The sequence below is a fragment of the Pundamilia nyererei genome, unplaced genomic scaffold (assembly GCF_000239375.1).
Source record: "Pundamilia nyererei isolate P.nyererei 1_Seehausen unplaced genomic scaffold, PunNye1.0 scaffold00108, whole genome shotgun sequence".
Classification (NCBI taxonomy): domain Eukaryota; kingdom Metazoa; phylum Chordata; class Actinopteri; order Cichliformes; family Cichlidae; genus Pundamilia; species Pundamilia nyererei.
This window is the reverse complement of record NW_005187509.1, coordinates 1053763-1070574: the sequence shown is the minus strand read 5'-3', so window position 1 is coordinate 1070574 and position 16812 is coordinate 1053763. Positions and strand designations below refer to the sequence as shown.

Genomic DNA, 16812 nt, shown 5'->3' with positions numbered 1-16812 from the left:
GGTAATCGCATGAGCAGTCAAATAACTTCCTGCTTCAATTACCTCCAGGCTGAGCCCAGCAGGGGGGGCTCAACAGGTTTCAGAGTTTTTGGTAAGGAGGCGACGGGCTCAGGTGCAGGCAAGGGCTGATAACGGGGGGAGGGGCAAGTGGGGAGAGAACAGGATTTGTTCCAGGAAGAGTGATTCAGGGAACAAGGAAGAGGCCCGGGGGGGGGGGGGAGAACAGACACACACACACTTCAGCACAAAGACCAACACAGACCACCTCACTCATGGTCCTGAGACTGTGTAGGTCTGCAGAATCGTCAAATCACTCACACAACTTTGAAAGTTGCCTAAAAGTCTGAAGTCAGCAGCTTGCTGTAAGAAACTGTTGTATCGCCGTTCTCAACACATCTCAGACTTTATTCTTTTTCAGGATTTCATCATTTATGACCAGATCTCATTCTCACACAAACCTCTACAAGGCGCTCTCTCTGAAGCATTTCACCCTGTTTGTGTGATTGAAATAATGCCTGGTTCCCAGAAACGGGACCCCCACCCCCACACACACACAGGATGAAAGGTTACTTTGTGCTGCTCTGTTTTCCTGCAGTTAAAGGCAGACTTTGAACCTCGCAGGCCGATGAGGGGATCATGAAGGTTAGTGAACGCGACACAGATGGAGATACGGGGGAGAAAGCTGCAGGGAGAGCATGGGAAAGGAGAGGCTCAGCACGTCGCGGTGACGAGGGCTGGATAGGGTTTGAAGCTCGCATTAAAGGATCTCTGTCTGTTGGGCTGTGAGAGACGTTTGATTTGCAGACCAATGACAAAAGAGAAACAGGAGATGAATACCAAACATAACAGCCCTCTGTTATGTTTGGTATATTCATCTCCTGTTTCTCTTTTGTATACCAAACATAACAGAGGGAGATGTGGAAAATTGAGGTCCAGACCCAGAATAGAGACAAAAGAAACAGTTCTGATGCTGCTTCACGCCGCTCTGTGTTCTTACCAGAGACGGGTCCTCGGTCTCGGACCCCAGAGGCTGGCTGAAGTCCTCGGCGCTGAGAGAAAGACCATCTTCCTCTTCTTGGCTGGGCTCCTCCCCCAGGGCGGGGAACACAGAGAGTCCACCCACCTCGGCATCCACAATCCCATCCAAACTGTCGGTGAGAGCGGCGAGCAGAGCCGCGTTCTCCTCTTCTATCTGCAGGAAGAGAACATGGGCGGGATCAGGAACACCGATACACACCTCAGAGACCCATTATTAATCCACCACACCAGATCTATCACCATCACCACATTCATATGAATGGATGGATGTTTGGATGGATGCATGGATGTATAGATGTATGTTTGGATGGATGTATACATGGGTGGATGGATGGATGTATAGATGTATGTTTGGATGGATGGATGGATGGATGTATACATGGGTGGATGGATGGATGGATGTATAGATGTATGTTTGGATGGATGGATGGATGTATACATGGGTGGGTGGATGGATGGATGTATAGATGTATGTTTGGATGGATGGATGGATGTATACATGGGTGGATGGATGGATGCTTGGATGTATAGACAGATGTCTTGGTTCTCAGACTGAAGGACTCTTCGGGAGCTGAATCACTCCTCAAACAATGCCCCATACATTCTGATCACTCTTTCTTCTTGTTTGTGTCATTTATCACAATAACATCACAGGTCAGGTGACTCCACTCTGACCTTTGACCTTGTTATCTCCGTCAGTACGACACTGAGTTCTCTGCAATGCTGCATGTGCACTTCTGTAATGTTTCAGCATGAACATTGTCTCGTTTGAAGAAAATAATGTTTATGTGTAATTTCAGTCCAAGCTCAGCTCTCTTTCCACCGCCGGCCCTCCTGTGACATCCACACAGGAGTTGTTTACTGTTGATGAGCTGCCATCTTGCTGAGAGCAGAGTCTGGTGGAGAGGCGATAGCACGGCTGGCCTACGGGAAGCCAGCGAGCTTCATTCATCTGTCTCTCTCTTTTATCATCCAGATCCATCTGTCCCCAGCTGCCAAAACTATTTATTCCTACATTTATTCTCCATCTTCAGGCCAGCTCACGTCTTCTCTGCGGGAATCTACACAGTGCTACATCAGCAGAGGAAAGCCTTTGATTGGCTAAAAGCAATACTTCAATTCAATTCAATTCAATTTTATTTATATAGCGCCAAATCACAACATAAGTCGCCTCAAGGCGCTTCATACTTAATTTAACAGTCACAGAAAAACAGATTTACATTTACCTGACAATCAAAATACAGACACTTACTTACTTACACTTTGTTAGGTACATCTGCTAGTACTGAGTTTAACTCTTCATGGCTCAGATTCAACAAGCTGCTCAGAGACTGACATCATTATGACATCATCACACAGCTGATGCAGATGTGTCTCCTGCATCTCAAAGCTGCTCTGCAGGACTGAGATCTGTGTCTGTGGAGGCTGCCTGAGTGCAGTGAACTCACAGTCATGTTCTAGAAACCAGTCTTACATGATCTGAGCTTTGAGACACGGAGCTTTGTTATCCTGCTAAAGACGGTGCAATGAGGTCATAAAGGATAGGCGTGGTCAGCGGCAGCACTCGGCCAGGCTACGGAGTTTAAACGATGCTCAGCTGGTACTGAGAGTCACACCAGCAGCAGCCTGAACACGGACACAGGCAGGATGGATCCATGCTTTAAACTCGTCAGACCAGGAGACGTTTCTCCAGCTTCTGTTGTCCAGGTTTGAGAGTCTGTGTTAGCCATAGACTCAGTTTCCTGTTCTTACTGACAGCAGTGACACTGGTGTGGTCGTCTGCTTCTGGAGCCCATCTGCTTCAAGGTTCAGAGACGCTCTTCTGCAGACTTTGGTCGTGTCCAAATTCATGGGCTGCATCCTCCTGAGGACCCGGCCTTCGCAGTCTACGTGGGCCAGGTCCTCAGAAGGTTGCGAATTTGGACGGTCTAGCCTTCTGATTAGCGTCACCGCTGTCTCGGTGGAGTTTAATAAACTCAGCCGTCTGCTCCTTGCTATCTAAAATATAACGGGACACTGGCGTAAATTCTCGACTGTCTCATACTTCTGTTTAATCAGGTTTCTGTTTGACGTTTAGTCAGCTGTGTGAAAACCAAGGAGGAACCCACCCGGGGGATTAATAAAGTTTTATTTTATCTAATCTAATCTAATAACTTTAATCTCAGCCAAACCGATTTACTCACGAACAAACAAAACACTGAAAAAAGCCCAACAATAACATTTTTAGGTTGTCTAAGTGACTTATATATTACGTTTAACCTGAGCAGCGAAAGTCCGCGGTGATCTGAAAATGATGTGCCGGGAGTTGTGCCGTTCTCGGCCGCATCAGTAACCCTCGAGCTCCCGGCTAGCTGTCGAGCTGGTGGGTAGCAGACGCCTCCGAAAACGTTGAAGCACTTTTGCAAATATGCGATATCTTGATAAACCGAGCAGATATTTGATGTTTACACAGCTACTTTCTCGCCTGAAAATATGTTAAAAGTTTATTTTGTGACCCAGAAAGATTAGTAAGAGTGATTTTAAAACTTAGTAGCGGCCGCCATTGTTGGAAACTGGAGTTTGGCTGGGCCGCGCTATGAATTCTGGGATATGGTAGGCCACGAAGGACACATCCGACCCATCCTTCAAATTCGGAGAAAAGGAGGACGCATTTGTCGGCTGCATTCGGAGGAGTCTACGAATTTGGACAGCCTTCGGCGCGTCGCTGTGACGTAATCGGTCTACAAATGCGGCCTCAGGAGGATGCAGCCCATGAATTTGGACACAACCTTTGGTTGTAGCGAGTGCTTACTGGAGTTATTGCTGCCTTCCTATCAGCTCTAAGTAGACTGTCCATCCTCCTCTGACCTTAGCGAGTCATTTCCTCCCACAGAGCTGCTGCTGGCTGGTTATTTCCTCTGAGCTCAGAGATGGTTGGAGATCAGTGTGTGAAACACTCAGACCAACAACCATGCCACATTCTTTCTTCATCATTCTGATGCTCGGTCTGAGCTTCAGCAGCTTGTCTTGCCGTGTGATTGGCTGACACACGAACAGCTGAATAGATGTCCACTGAGCATGTGTGGGCTTTTATTGCTAAAATCATAATTCTAAATCAATTTGCTCTTTCCTTTCCTGATCTCTGCACTCTGAGGTTAAATTAAGTCACACAAACACGATCGATAACCTCCAGCTGGGGATGAGATTGCGACACGCGACCGTAAATAAGCACCATATTGACTGATAGCAGAGGGGCAGAGACACTGGGAGGGCTTCATGTGCCTGGTTATCACTCTATTCATTACTCGTATTCATAATCAAACGCGGTCTGACCATCTACACTGCTGTTTTAATCTGATCAATATAGTATTGACTGAAATATAACATATCAGAGGAATGAAGGGGGGTGCTGTGTTTTTCAAAGCTGTACATGTGCAGAGTGAGTTTGCAGAAACAGAAAAATGAGTGAACACAGACCAGAACGCATCAGGAGGAGCAGTTACTGGTGACAAACACAGAAAGGAAAAAGTGCCATGAAGCCATCAAAGAGCTCCCGATACCACAAAGGCCGGGAAGTAAAGCAGCTGCAGTGTTTGATCGAGACAAAGAACCAGAAAAACGGTGAGATTAACGCGCCCGTTTCCTCTTCGTGTATTTTCTTATTAGTCGGCTGCTGTTAGACATGAAGAATCTCACTGCTGTAACTTCTCAGTATGAATACACCTGTGTCCATGATTGTGTCTTTGCGACTGTGTGTGTGATTTTGTCTGTGCTGTATGATTGTGTCTGTAACTGTGTCTGTTGTGTGTCTGTGATTGTGTTTGTGCTGTATGATTGCGTCTGTAACTGTCTGTGTTGTCCGTCTGTGATCTTGTGAAGTTTAGTTTCGTGTCAGCAACAGGAAGTCAAAGAGTCGCTCAGGCGTCAGCTAATGTGGATCGAAGTAAGAATAAAACTGAGGCGCTCAGAGTGCAGACAGGGGCTGTGGGTGTTTATTTACCTGAATTCCCATAATGCTTTGCCTGTCTTCATTTAACCAATACTCTCTGTGGCACATTGCAGCATCAAAGCAATTTCCATCAGCAGACTTGCATTACACAGCAGATGATGTGGACCTAAATGCTACTTTATCTCTCCGTTATTGTCTTTTTATTCTCGAGGTGCTCTCAATTTAGCCTCCATAATGGGACTGCAAGACTTTGCAGGGACTGCAAACCTATGGACGATCAATGATCCAGGGCCGGCTCGCAGATAAAGAAAGATTAAAAGGGTATTCCTTGAATTCATCCCGGAAGGGCACCGGACACCGGAGCCTCGGGCTTTCAGCGGCCCAGCAGATGTGCTGCTTGCATCATCGTGTTACACGCAGCATAACTGGGAACTACTTTCTTGGCTGGGCCCACAGAGACACGCTGCATGTCCACATCTAAGCACAAGGGTCAAGACAGGGGTTTGGGTTTTACACCCACTTCAGCATAGGAAACTTTGGCTCTCTAACAACATGCTTCTGAGACCCAATTCCACGAAAGGCACGTGTGAGATTCAATTAACAGCTGAATTAATTCATAAAACAACAGCTTTGGTCAAAAGGTCTGAAAAAACAAGAAGGTGCCAAAACAAAAAGCACAGATTCAGCCTCTGTTTGGTGTGAAGTGCTGAGACAAGCCTGCAGCGCGTGGACATGTTTGCCAGCTGATTCCGGCCTAACACCTCGTGCTCGCCTCAGTTCACTAAAATAATATCAGAGCACATATTTTGTACACTGTGCAGCTAAAGGAGTCAGCAGGGAGTATTTGGGAAGTCCTTCACACAACACCAACTTTGTCTCAACACTAAACAACGGACGAAGATTCATTTCCCTCTGACCACCAGCTCTTCCAAGAATAGAAAGATAACGAGCATAGGTATGAGAAAGAAAGACGCCGAAAAAGGAGACGTATTTTCGAGAAGAGGCACCGGCTTCAGGACAGAAACCTCACCTCGAACAGCTCGTCTGCTGTGCTGTAGTGAATGGAGGCCGGCGACGCGTTGGCCGACTGATCGTTGCACCACTGCAGCTCGCTGAGGCAGTTGACGCTGTCAAAGTCGCTGGTGTCCAGCTGGGAGAGGTCAATGTCCGGGAAGTCGGTGTCCAGACGGTCCGAACACACCTCCTCCTCCCCATACTGAGGACGGAAAAAGAGAAGGAGAGGTCACGTTAGTTAAACATTGAGATCAAAGCAGCATTCCCAGGAGCCTGGGTTCTTTCGGGATACAAAAAAATAGCACAAGTCACAAAGATCACAGCTGGGTAAAAGTGTTTTTGTTCTGCTTTGCCTTAAGCAGTGGATGATGCTATCTGTGCTCTCTGAAACACAAACGTGGAGATGGTTCTCCTTCCACGACTCCGATGAGTCTGAATGTTTCTGTGTGGTTGTACTGTCAGAGCTTCAGTTCCAATCAAGCCGCCCTTTCTCAAAGTGAGAGGCACTTTGGATAAAAGTCTGCACTGTAAATCACTGTTCGCTGTCAGCATCACAAGGAGCTCTCATCAACAGCTGCTCATTAGATGTAATAAGGCTTCCACATTAGAGGAGGTTCAACACCAGGATCGCACAGACTGTCTGTCACATGTACAGTCGCCCAGTGTGGACGGTCTTCATCTATTAATGCACGTCTCACTGTGGTCACAGTGACACATGTGATGAGTGCTGGTTTTACTGAGCTGCATGTGTATTCTGACCGAGGAGGTGGATGGTTGATATAACTTTGTTTTCTGATGTTCTTTAGTGACAAATATCTCAAAGTTGTTCGAGCTCTGCGCGTCACTCACTGCAAACACTGAAAGAGAAAAAAAAGGAGACCTAGGCTTAGACACACAGCAGAGGAATGGAGATTATTTCCAGGCAGTAATCAACAACGAGGATCTCCTACGATCACATGAAATCACAGGAACCTCCACATGAACTCTTATGGACATAAAGGACCTCAGCAGGCACCCTCTGACCCCTCGCAACATCTGAGGTAACAAGACCTCAAGAATCATTTCCCATTACCAAATCACTCGACACCTACACGAAGCCTCTGCCTGAAGGAACAAGAGCCTTCACCCTTCATAAAGTCAGGAACTGCCAAACACTTCTCTAAAACCTCAGCGATGGCTTGCCCAACTCTGAAAAACTCACTCCCTGAAAATGTCCGTTGCCCATACAAGACGATTTCAGATCCCGCTTCCTAATCAACAATTCCTGAAATGCTCTCAGGAACATGTGAAAAGGGAAACTGTGCTCAGTTTGTGTTTTACCTTCAAGATCACATCTCTAAATTCTTTACCATGTGGCTCACAGTCACAGCAGGCCGAGCCTCTCACACACACTGAGCCACGTCACTGCGAAGAGCAGGAAGTGTGTGTGCGTGACTCGCCGTGATGGGAAATGACTGCATGGTCTCTGAAGGGAGGAGGAAACATTCCTTCCTTAACGTCTGCATGAAGACGACACACAGAATCAATGTCCTGTTTTATGAATGATGAGGAAACGACAACACACACACTGGGTCGACCAGTTAAACGTCTTTAACTGATTCAAACAGATCAGCTTTCCTCAAACACAAAGCAGCTCAGCTTGTAGCCGACTCGTCCTCTGCCGTTTGTGTCTGAGCGTGCAGAACACTCTGTCCCAGCAGCAACTGTCACGTTTCTATCAGGTTTCAGCTAGCATAGCTGAGACCACTGATGTGATGATGAAATTAACCAAATTAACACGTTCAACACGAGCAGTGCTCTCTGCTCACACAATGAAAGGAACACTTTTTATTCCGAGTTCAGAGACCCACCATCTCTGAGGAGGCGTATCCTGTCATTAGGTATCAGGGTGAAACCCTTGGACCCACTGTCAGACTATGTTACATGTTTTAATGTTATATTTAACCACATATGGCCTAAAATTGCACTCGTTCAATTTAAATGTTTTATTTGAAGCATCATCTGCACACAGAGGCTTTTTCACCAGTGACAGTACGACTGTCTCTGTGGTCAACACTCGACAAACAAACGATCACAAACAAGAATTAATGAGACTTGACTTGCAAAGGTTCTCTTTTGTGCTTATAACATGGAGATGCTCACATGCAAAGTTTAAAACAGTCTTTGTTTGTTTTGCAGAGGACGACTTTTCAGCTGCTGGAATTAATTCATGGCACTGCAGCAACAGCTTTACGGCATGTTTCAGAAATATTTATATTGCTTTTTCTAGAAGATATTTTAACCACCGTATGTGGAAAAACTCGCAATACATCAAGTATATATAGCACACTTGGGGCGACCGTGGCTCAGGGGGTTGGGAAGCGTATCTGTAACCGGAAGGTCGCCGGTTCGATCCCCGGGCTCTCTGTCCTGGCTCTTGGTCGCTTTGTGTCCTTGGGCAAGACACTTTACCCTACTGGTGTTGGGCCGATGGCGTGATATGGCAGCCTCGCCTCTGTCAGTCTGCCCCAGGGCAGCTGTGGCTACAACCGTAGCTTGCTTCCACCAGTGTGTGTGAATGAATAGTGGCATTGTAAAGCGCTTTGGGTGCCTTGAAAATAGAGCTGGGCGATAGAACGATAACGATATGTATCGCGATATAACTTTTACTCGATAGAGAAATTAAGCTATCGCGATAGACCTCGCTGCTCTTGTTCTCTTAAAAAAAAAGGTCAGCCGATCCAAATTCAGTAGCGCAGAGCCGAACCAATCACAGCCGCAGCGTCACGTCGCGTGACTTGTTACGTACAGCACAAGTGCCAAGCCGCACGTGTGTTTGTTTGGGAAGCAGCCAGCGGGTAATGGAGGAAATGAGTGTGCCGACTAGAAAAATCAACCGAGCGTGACCGAAGAGAAAACAGATGATGGTCCAATGCCGGAGATATTGTCGAACAGAAGAGCCATAGAAGCTCCGTAGTGTGAAGGTATTTCGGCTATTTCAAGTCTGACAAAAAACAGAGTAGCGTGCACTGTAAATGTGCCGAAAGCAAGTCTGGAAATACAATAAACTGGTGCATGCGTCACACTGTGCGCCACGTTATTGTTTCGGTGAAATGAATTTCTACAATACTGTTACTGTTCTACTCTCTGCAGTGTTTAAATGCTTACATATACACAGTTACTGTCCGTCTACACATACGACTCTGTTCTGCTTCTACGCCCCAGCTTTGTTTACTTTTTCCCACCGAGGCTTCTAGACTTCTGATTGGCCAACATTTCGGCACGGTTAGGAATCTAGCGCCACCTGCTGCTTTGGCATGTTCATAGCAGCGTTTTCCTTCATTTCTGCCTTTATGTGTGGACGGGATTATTTTTTAAAACGAAAACGGAAAATCTCCGTTTTCAAAAATACCCGTGTACGTGTGGACGTAGCCTCAGTCTCTGACTGGAAGCGCTAATTCGTCATTCGGCTTTTGTCAGACTAAAGTAACTGTTACAACTGTTTGAAAAGCTAAGCTATACAACAAGGAGAGATTGAGAATTCCCTTTTAGTTCTCAGTTTATTTGATATTGACAAAAGTTAGTCAGTTTTGTCTGTTCTTCTGTAAAACAAACTAAGATTTATTTGTAGAATTAATACTTTGTTTCTAAGTGGAATTGACAATTTAGTCTGTTTCGTTTGTTCTATTTTGAAACTTAGACGCTTTAGCGGCTGCCTTTTGTGTAGTTTGCAATATTTGCCTTTATTTATCTGAAAAAGTCTCATGTTCCTTAAGTACATCTACCCTGTTGAACTTATTATGGGAAATAAATATTTAAATCAAAACAAGCTGCTGATTATTTCACATTTTACTTGTGAGCAACGGCACATTTAAATCTTACAAATATAGTTATTTGGCTTATATCGTGATGGATATCGTTATCGCCTGAAATGAAAAAAACATATCGTGATATGAAAAAATCTCATATCGCCCAGCTCTACTTGAAAAGCGCTATATAAATCCAATCCATTATTATTATCCATTATTCTACGTCAGACCCAATGCTGAGCCATTCAGATCAGCTCTGGGAATCTCTGGAACTGTGCAGGAGCTTCTGTTTGTAACACATAACACAGTCCACATCGGCAACTTGTCCAGCTGACAGACCACCACCAGCTACAACAAAGCAGCTCTGAGCCGTCTTCTACTTCACGGTCACCATGAATCAACACATTTTTCATAAAAGCAATTAACAGTATTCGTATATTTCTCCCAATCAGCTGTTCGATCGACAGCCAGAACACAGAAATGATAAAAGCCTCATCGCTCCTCTCCCCATCCCGCTGCCCCATCATTTTAATATTTGGCTGTTTTTGGACTGCGTGTTTTATCCCACTTTTAAATCAAAGCATAGTTACATCACACACACACAAACACACCTTCAGTGATCTCCAACCTCAGCTCACCGCCTCACTGTGCGTCTCGGTTTATGAGTGTTTATTCAGCGTGTTTATTTGGGTCATGGAAGAGATAAGATCAGCTGATAGCGTTTACGGTTTCATAAACGACTCATGAGACATGATCAAAGAGCCAATCAGCAGAGAGCATAGGAACCTGAGCGGTGGACAAGCTGATGAACGGAGCCGGAAACAGAAGACGCGCTGAAGGAGAGAAGAAGAAGAAGGACACAGGAAGGAAGATGTAGGTCAGAATAACGTCAGCGAAGGGAAAAGGGGGGTAGAGCGGTCATGACTTCACTGAGCAGGAGGAGGAGGAGGAAAGGTGGAGTGACAGAGGAGAGGGCGCCCTTGGTAAGACCCTCCCCCCGCTGCTGATGCAGGTGTGTTTCACCTAACTGAGTGTGAACCTCCCTCAGCATGCAGCTCACATCCTCCTCACGTGGCTCTGACTCATCCCCATCCTTTCTTCATTCCTACCATCATGCAGCCTTCCCTCGTTGGCCACTCTGCCCTTTTCTCCACTTACAGTTTCCTCGTATACTCTTTTTACCCTCGTCCATCAGAGGACAGTCTGATTGAATGTTACCACTCCTCCCTCCATCATCCTCCCTTCCCTCCACCACAGCCATCAATCAATAAAACCATCCCTGAACATGACACGCATGCACAGGCACACACATGAGGACATCCCACGTATGTAGAACATGTCCCAGAACATCAGTGCACACGTGACGCTGCAGCAGCGGAAGGCGATACGAGGCTGCGGCGTGCTTGTAGTGCTGCACTGACTCTGAATAGCGACAAAGACTGTAAGCTTCTCGACATGAATCAGACACCGGGAGGAGGAAGCAGCTCGGCGAGGAGCAATTCTGCTCCTGTTTCCAGGAAGGATTGTGTTAACCGTCTCTGCAAAGATACAAACCAAACATAAACACGTGTGCAGCATCCAATCAGGTGAGGGGATTCACTGCAGGTCCAAAAGTCAAACTGCGTCAGAGCATTTACAGGAAGGCTTTCAGAGCCTCCAGACACCCATTTAAGGCATTGATGCAGTGATTTACTGCTGACCTGCGTGTGATTGAGAGCAGATGTTTGCTCGTGTTTCATTGAAGCCTTTCTGTCGCTCCCCACGTTTATTCCAACTGCTGCGAATGTACACCGGCTCTGACACTCTGACCCCGTATCGGGTCGAGTTCAGGTGAGCGCGAGGAGGCGGAGCTTTGACTCCTGCCGATCGAAGTCAGGGCTCAAATTTTTGCAGTCATCAAGCATCAGTTGAGGGAGAAGTGGAAGCGACCAGAAGGTGAGAGCAGCACGTACGTGCCCGCTTTTGCACAAAGCAGGTCCTGACTTGTGCCAAGGAGCCTGAGATGTGACTTTAAATGAGAGGTTTTGCTGAGTGACCGCACGGCGCTCCGTCATCCCCTCTCTGAAAGCAAACGGCAGCAGAGGCGGGTTTATTCCTCCCTGACACCATGGCCCGTCAGCATCACTCAGAGTGTCTCTGAAGCCGTTACTGCTCGAACGGGCAGATTAAACAAATGAGCATGAAATTAATGCAGAATACTCACTGACAGACAAGAGACGAAGGCTCTGCGCTGAGCCTCCGCCTCGTGCTGGAACAGCAGAGGTAATGTGCAAATGAATGAGCCTGACCTCTGAGATCTGCTCACTATCAGCTCCTTCAGAAGGCCCTCACTGTGTAATTCTGCTGTTTTGGGGGGTGGAGGTGTGGTGGGACCCATTTGTGGTTAATGTGTGCCTGAGCGAAAGCAGCGAGACGCTACCAACACGAAGAGTCCGCCGGGACAATCGTGCATTAAACCTGGGCTATTTATAGCACGCCTGCACGTGGGAGAGCTATCTGGGCTAAAAGGAGAGAGTGGATGTGGAAAGGCCAGCGAGGCTCTGCGGTGGAGCTCCAGCATCCTTCGTTTCTATCTTTAAACACTCAGATTCCTCAAAGCTTATCTCTGGGTTGGCTAAGCGCGAGCGCCGCGTCTTTCCACTGGACTCAGAGTTACACAAGCTGAAATCATCTCGTTAGCTGAGGTCACCCTTCAAAGGTGAACGCTTTTTTAACTCTTTAAGAAAAATATGAAGCAAGAAAAATCTCAAAGAACACACAACTATCTGCAGACGGGTCCAGAAAGGACACAAGCCAATCACGAGGAGCGAGGAGGCCACACACAACTGGTACAAACATTAGCTTCTCTGGTGAGTCATAACTTGAGTGAAATTAGGCTGTCATGTTTTTGTACATGCATCACACCTCCTCCAAACTTTGTGCCAAAAATCACGACAATAAAAATAGCGGAGCGTTGATAATAACGTGTAACTTTATTGATCCACACGCAGGAATCAAAGCTCGGCTGCTGTCCTGGCAGCTGGACGCAGGCCTGTTGTAATGTTGCGCAAGGTCAGTCACAAGTCCGGTCATGTGAGAGCTGTCCCAACTTCCCTCAAACACACACACACACACACACACACACACACACACACACACACACACACACACACACACACACAAGCAACACCATACAAGGTCAGGCTCTCTGGACTGCACACCGCAGGAGGCTGAGAGCGGAGCACTGGGTGGTGTGTCCAGGTTAGCGAGTTTCAGAGACCGGGCTGCCCTCAGGGCCTGCAGCTCCAGATCAGCTGAGATTACCAAACAGCTGATGTTGCAACAGCACTCACTGCAGAATCACTGAAATAATCCCGGAACACAAAAGGAAGTAATCGATGCTTCGATCGACACCTTTCCCAAACTCCTGATCCTCTGAGCAGCGAATCCACGATTAGTCTGCTCCCCGTGGCTTTAGTGCGATCATGAACATATTTTATCGGGACTTGAAATGACCCAAGCTCGTCTTTGACAGACGCAGTAATAAGGAAAAGGAGGCGTGGCACAGACGTGAAGGTGAGGTGACGGACGCTCCCATAGAGCTGAAAAATGGTGATGAGAGGCGGCGGATGAAGGTGTAATCACATCCAAGCTCCGCATAAAGAACTGACATGGAGGAGATAAGGCCTTTAACGCCCACTTTGTTGTAAGTCACTTTGACAGGAAGTGCTTGGTGCAGGAATCTGACGGCCCACAGAACCACAGCAGGAGAACACAAGCTGACGCAGTGATCCCTGCAGCTGATCGCAGTCACAGTGTCTGTTTGAAGGTTCACTGCGACACACCTGTGAGCGGTGGAAGGATTTCAACTTCCACGCAGCCGGTAAAGAAAGGATGAGCTTAATCACAGCAGACAAAAAAGTGCCCCTCCCTCCTCCCCCCACAAAGAGCCAATTACCTGCCGTTTGATTATTGAGGCACAAAGTGAGACAGTGAAAGCTCACAGGGGTATATGCCAAGGCTGAGCGTTTAGTCCATTTGTCCCGAGAAGCTTGACTGAGCGCCACAGCGTTTTTCCCTCGCCTCCTCCTGCGACAGCTCACCGTGTAAACTCAACTTTAATCTGCTGATTGACAAATAACATGCAGATGATGCCACAAACATGCAAACATGGTTCTGTCAGGCTGCTGTAACATAGCTTGGTTGCTGAGATCTCTGATCCATCCATTCTGCTGCATGGGGACTCCCAGAGCAGCTCTGCATGACTCACAGCTCAAAATAATCCTCCTTTCTCTGATACCGAGCCTCCGTGCAGAACTTCAGTTCATCCTTGTTGATTGGCTGCCCTTCGCTAACAGCAGGATGGTGGAGCCTGAGCTCAGCAGCAGCAGGAGGGAAACGACCTGCTCTACCACACCGAGCTCTTCACACTCATTCAGACAGAGCCACGGGACGTTTGTCCATCAGAATTTCCAAGGCACTGATGGGACAGGGGTCACAGGTGTGTCTGTGCACAAGAGAAAGCCCCGCCCCCAGATCTGTTTCCTTACAAAGACAAACAGCTCAGAGCTGGAACAGGGTCTGGATTCTGGACTTACTCTTTTCTGTCTGAGAGAAGAAAGAAGAAACTTTACACAACGTAAATGTGCTATTACAGTGTGTGTGTGTGTGTGTGTGTGTGTGTGTGTGTGTGTGTGTAAACCACACACACTTGTAATAGGTGTATATGTGTGTGTCCTGTCATAGTGTGTTTGTTACCATCTTTAGCTCTTATCCTGGTCTCATGACCAGTTCTTCCACAGAGTGCTGCTGACTCGAGGAGCTGCTGCCAGACAAACAGGAGTGTGTGTCTGTGTGTGTGTGTGTGCGTGTGTGTGTATATAGTGATGAGTAAAACTCAGGCCAACTGAAGGAGGAAGTGAGATGCTGCTAAACCAGAGTGCTGTGAAGTACTGGCTGTTCCCATCACTGCTGCTGCCTCAGGGCGTGTGTGTGTGTGTGTGTGTGTGTGTGTGTGTAGTGGGGTATAATGACTTGTCCTGCTGAGGTGCCATTTTTATGTTGTATATTTAAAGCAGGACTGAAACAATGTGTGATCACAGATCTGAGAACAGCCCCACCCTCTCCTCCGGCTTCACACAGGTGTCCGTTCTTAAATCTCCCAGTAGGAACCCTGGACCTCCTCCAGCAGTGGGAAACCGTCCTTCAACATGATTTTCATTTCTGGGTGGTGATGAGATGTCATAAAGAGCCACGGCCGGCCAAGACTATGTCTGTGTGTCAGCCTGCACCAAAGGTCATGACCTTCAGTGTGATCAGACCAAAACTCCGGTGGATGCTCTGTGTGAGAGCTCTGCCCAAAGACGTCACAGGTGAAGCATCTTTCACCTGTGAGGTGATTAGGGCTGAACGATATATCGCATTTGCGATAATATCGCGACATGATCAAGTGCAATTTTCTAACCGCAAAGGCTGCGATTATACTCTGGACATGTCCAAATTCATGGGCTGCATCCTCCTGAGGCCGCATTTGTAGACCGATTACGTCACAGCGACGCGCCGAAGGCTGTCCAAATTCGTAGACTCCTCCGAATGCAGCCGACAAATGCGTCCTCCTTTTCCCCGAATTTGAAGGATGGGTCGGATGTGTCCTTCGTGGCCTACCATATCCCAGAATTCATAGCACGGCCCAGCCAAACTCCAGTTTCCAACAATGGCGGCCGCTACTAAGTTTTAAAATCACTCTTACTAATCTTTCTGGGTCACAAAATAAACTTTTAACATATTTTCAGGCGAGAAAGTAGCTGTGTAAACATCAAATATCTGCTCGGTTTATCAAGATATCGCATATTTGCAAAAGTGCTTTGACGTTTTCGGAGGCGTCTGCTACCCACCAGCTCGACAGCTAGCCGGGAGCTCGAGGGTTACTGATGCGGCCGAGAACGGCACAACTCCCGGCACATCATTTTCAGATCACCGCGGACTTTCGCTGCTCGGGTTAAATGTAATATACAAGTCACTTAGACAACCTAAAAATGTTATTGTTGGGCTATTTTCAGTGTTTTGTTTGTTCGTGAGTAAATCGGTTTGGCTGAGATTAAAGTTATTAGATTAGATAAAATAAAACTTTATTAATCCCCCGGGTGGGTTCCTCCTTGGTTTTCACACAGCTGACTAAACGTCAAACAGAAAACTTATTAAACAGAAGTATGAGACAGTCGAGAATTTACGCCAGTGTCCTGTTATATTTTAGATAGCAAGGAGCAGACGGCCGAGTTTATTAAGCTCCACCGAGACAGCGGTGACGCTAATCAGAAGGCTAGACCGTCCAATTTCACGGCCGTTTACTTCCGGCCTACCCGACCTTCTGAGGACCAGTGCGGCCTCTTCAGCTTTGCCTCTGCCACTTGAAGATGTCGTGGAGGCAGAGTTGAATAGTTACCTGTTGACCCCTGTCATTGACGGAGAGGATGATCCCTTAGCCTGGTGGAAGGTGCACAACATTCACTTTCCACGACTGTGCAAGATGGCCCACAAATATCTGTGTGTGCCAGCCACAAGTGCCCCCTCAGAGCGTCTGTTCAGCACTGGAGGGAATATAGTGACCTGCACTCGCCCATCCTTAAAGCCAGCAAAAGTAGATATGCTGGTCTTCCTAGCAAAAAACCTGTGAGCTAGGATGATTATGGCTAGCTGAGCCATACTCATTGTTTATACAATTGCTATTATGTTTGCACTTTATGTGTAATTTTACTGACTGCAGAGATCAGTAAGATGTGTGCATTTTTTTATTTATTAGTTTTATTTATTTATTTATTTAATATTATTTTTTAATTGAATGACTGTCTAGTAGTTCACAGACTTCGAAAAACTGAGTGTGGTAAAGCCACCGATTTTTTTTATGTATATTTCTGCAATCTGCACATTGTACTGACTTTCATTTTAATGTTTACACCAGGGTTTTTTGTCAGCACTTTATGCTCAGATGTTTGTAAGCTAAAAATAAACTATTGTGTATGTTCAAATATACTGTTGTGATTGAAGAAGTTAAATAAAAATGTCAGT

General features: G+C 46.7%; 1 protein-coding gene across 2 annotated transcripts in view; it reads right to left on the bottom strand.

Moving 5' to 3' along the window:
* ppargc1b (peroxisome proliferator-activated receptor gamma, coactivator 1 beta) overlaps positions 1–16812 on the bottom strand; it is a 61074-nt gene that overhangs the window by 12124 nt on the left and 32138 nt on the right. For both annotated transcript variants that reach the window (XM_005741221.1, XM_005741220.1), the window contains exons 2-3: positions 5997–6182; positions 998–1192 (exon numbers count right to left, since the gene is read on the bottom strand). In XM_005741221.1, coding sequence (XP_005741278.1) covers positions 998–1192; positions 5997–6182 — 381 coding nt within the window. The remainder of the gene's footprint in view (positions 1–997; positions 1193–5996; positions 6183–16812) is intronic.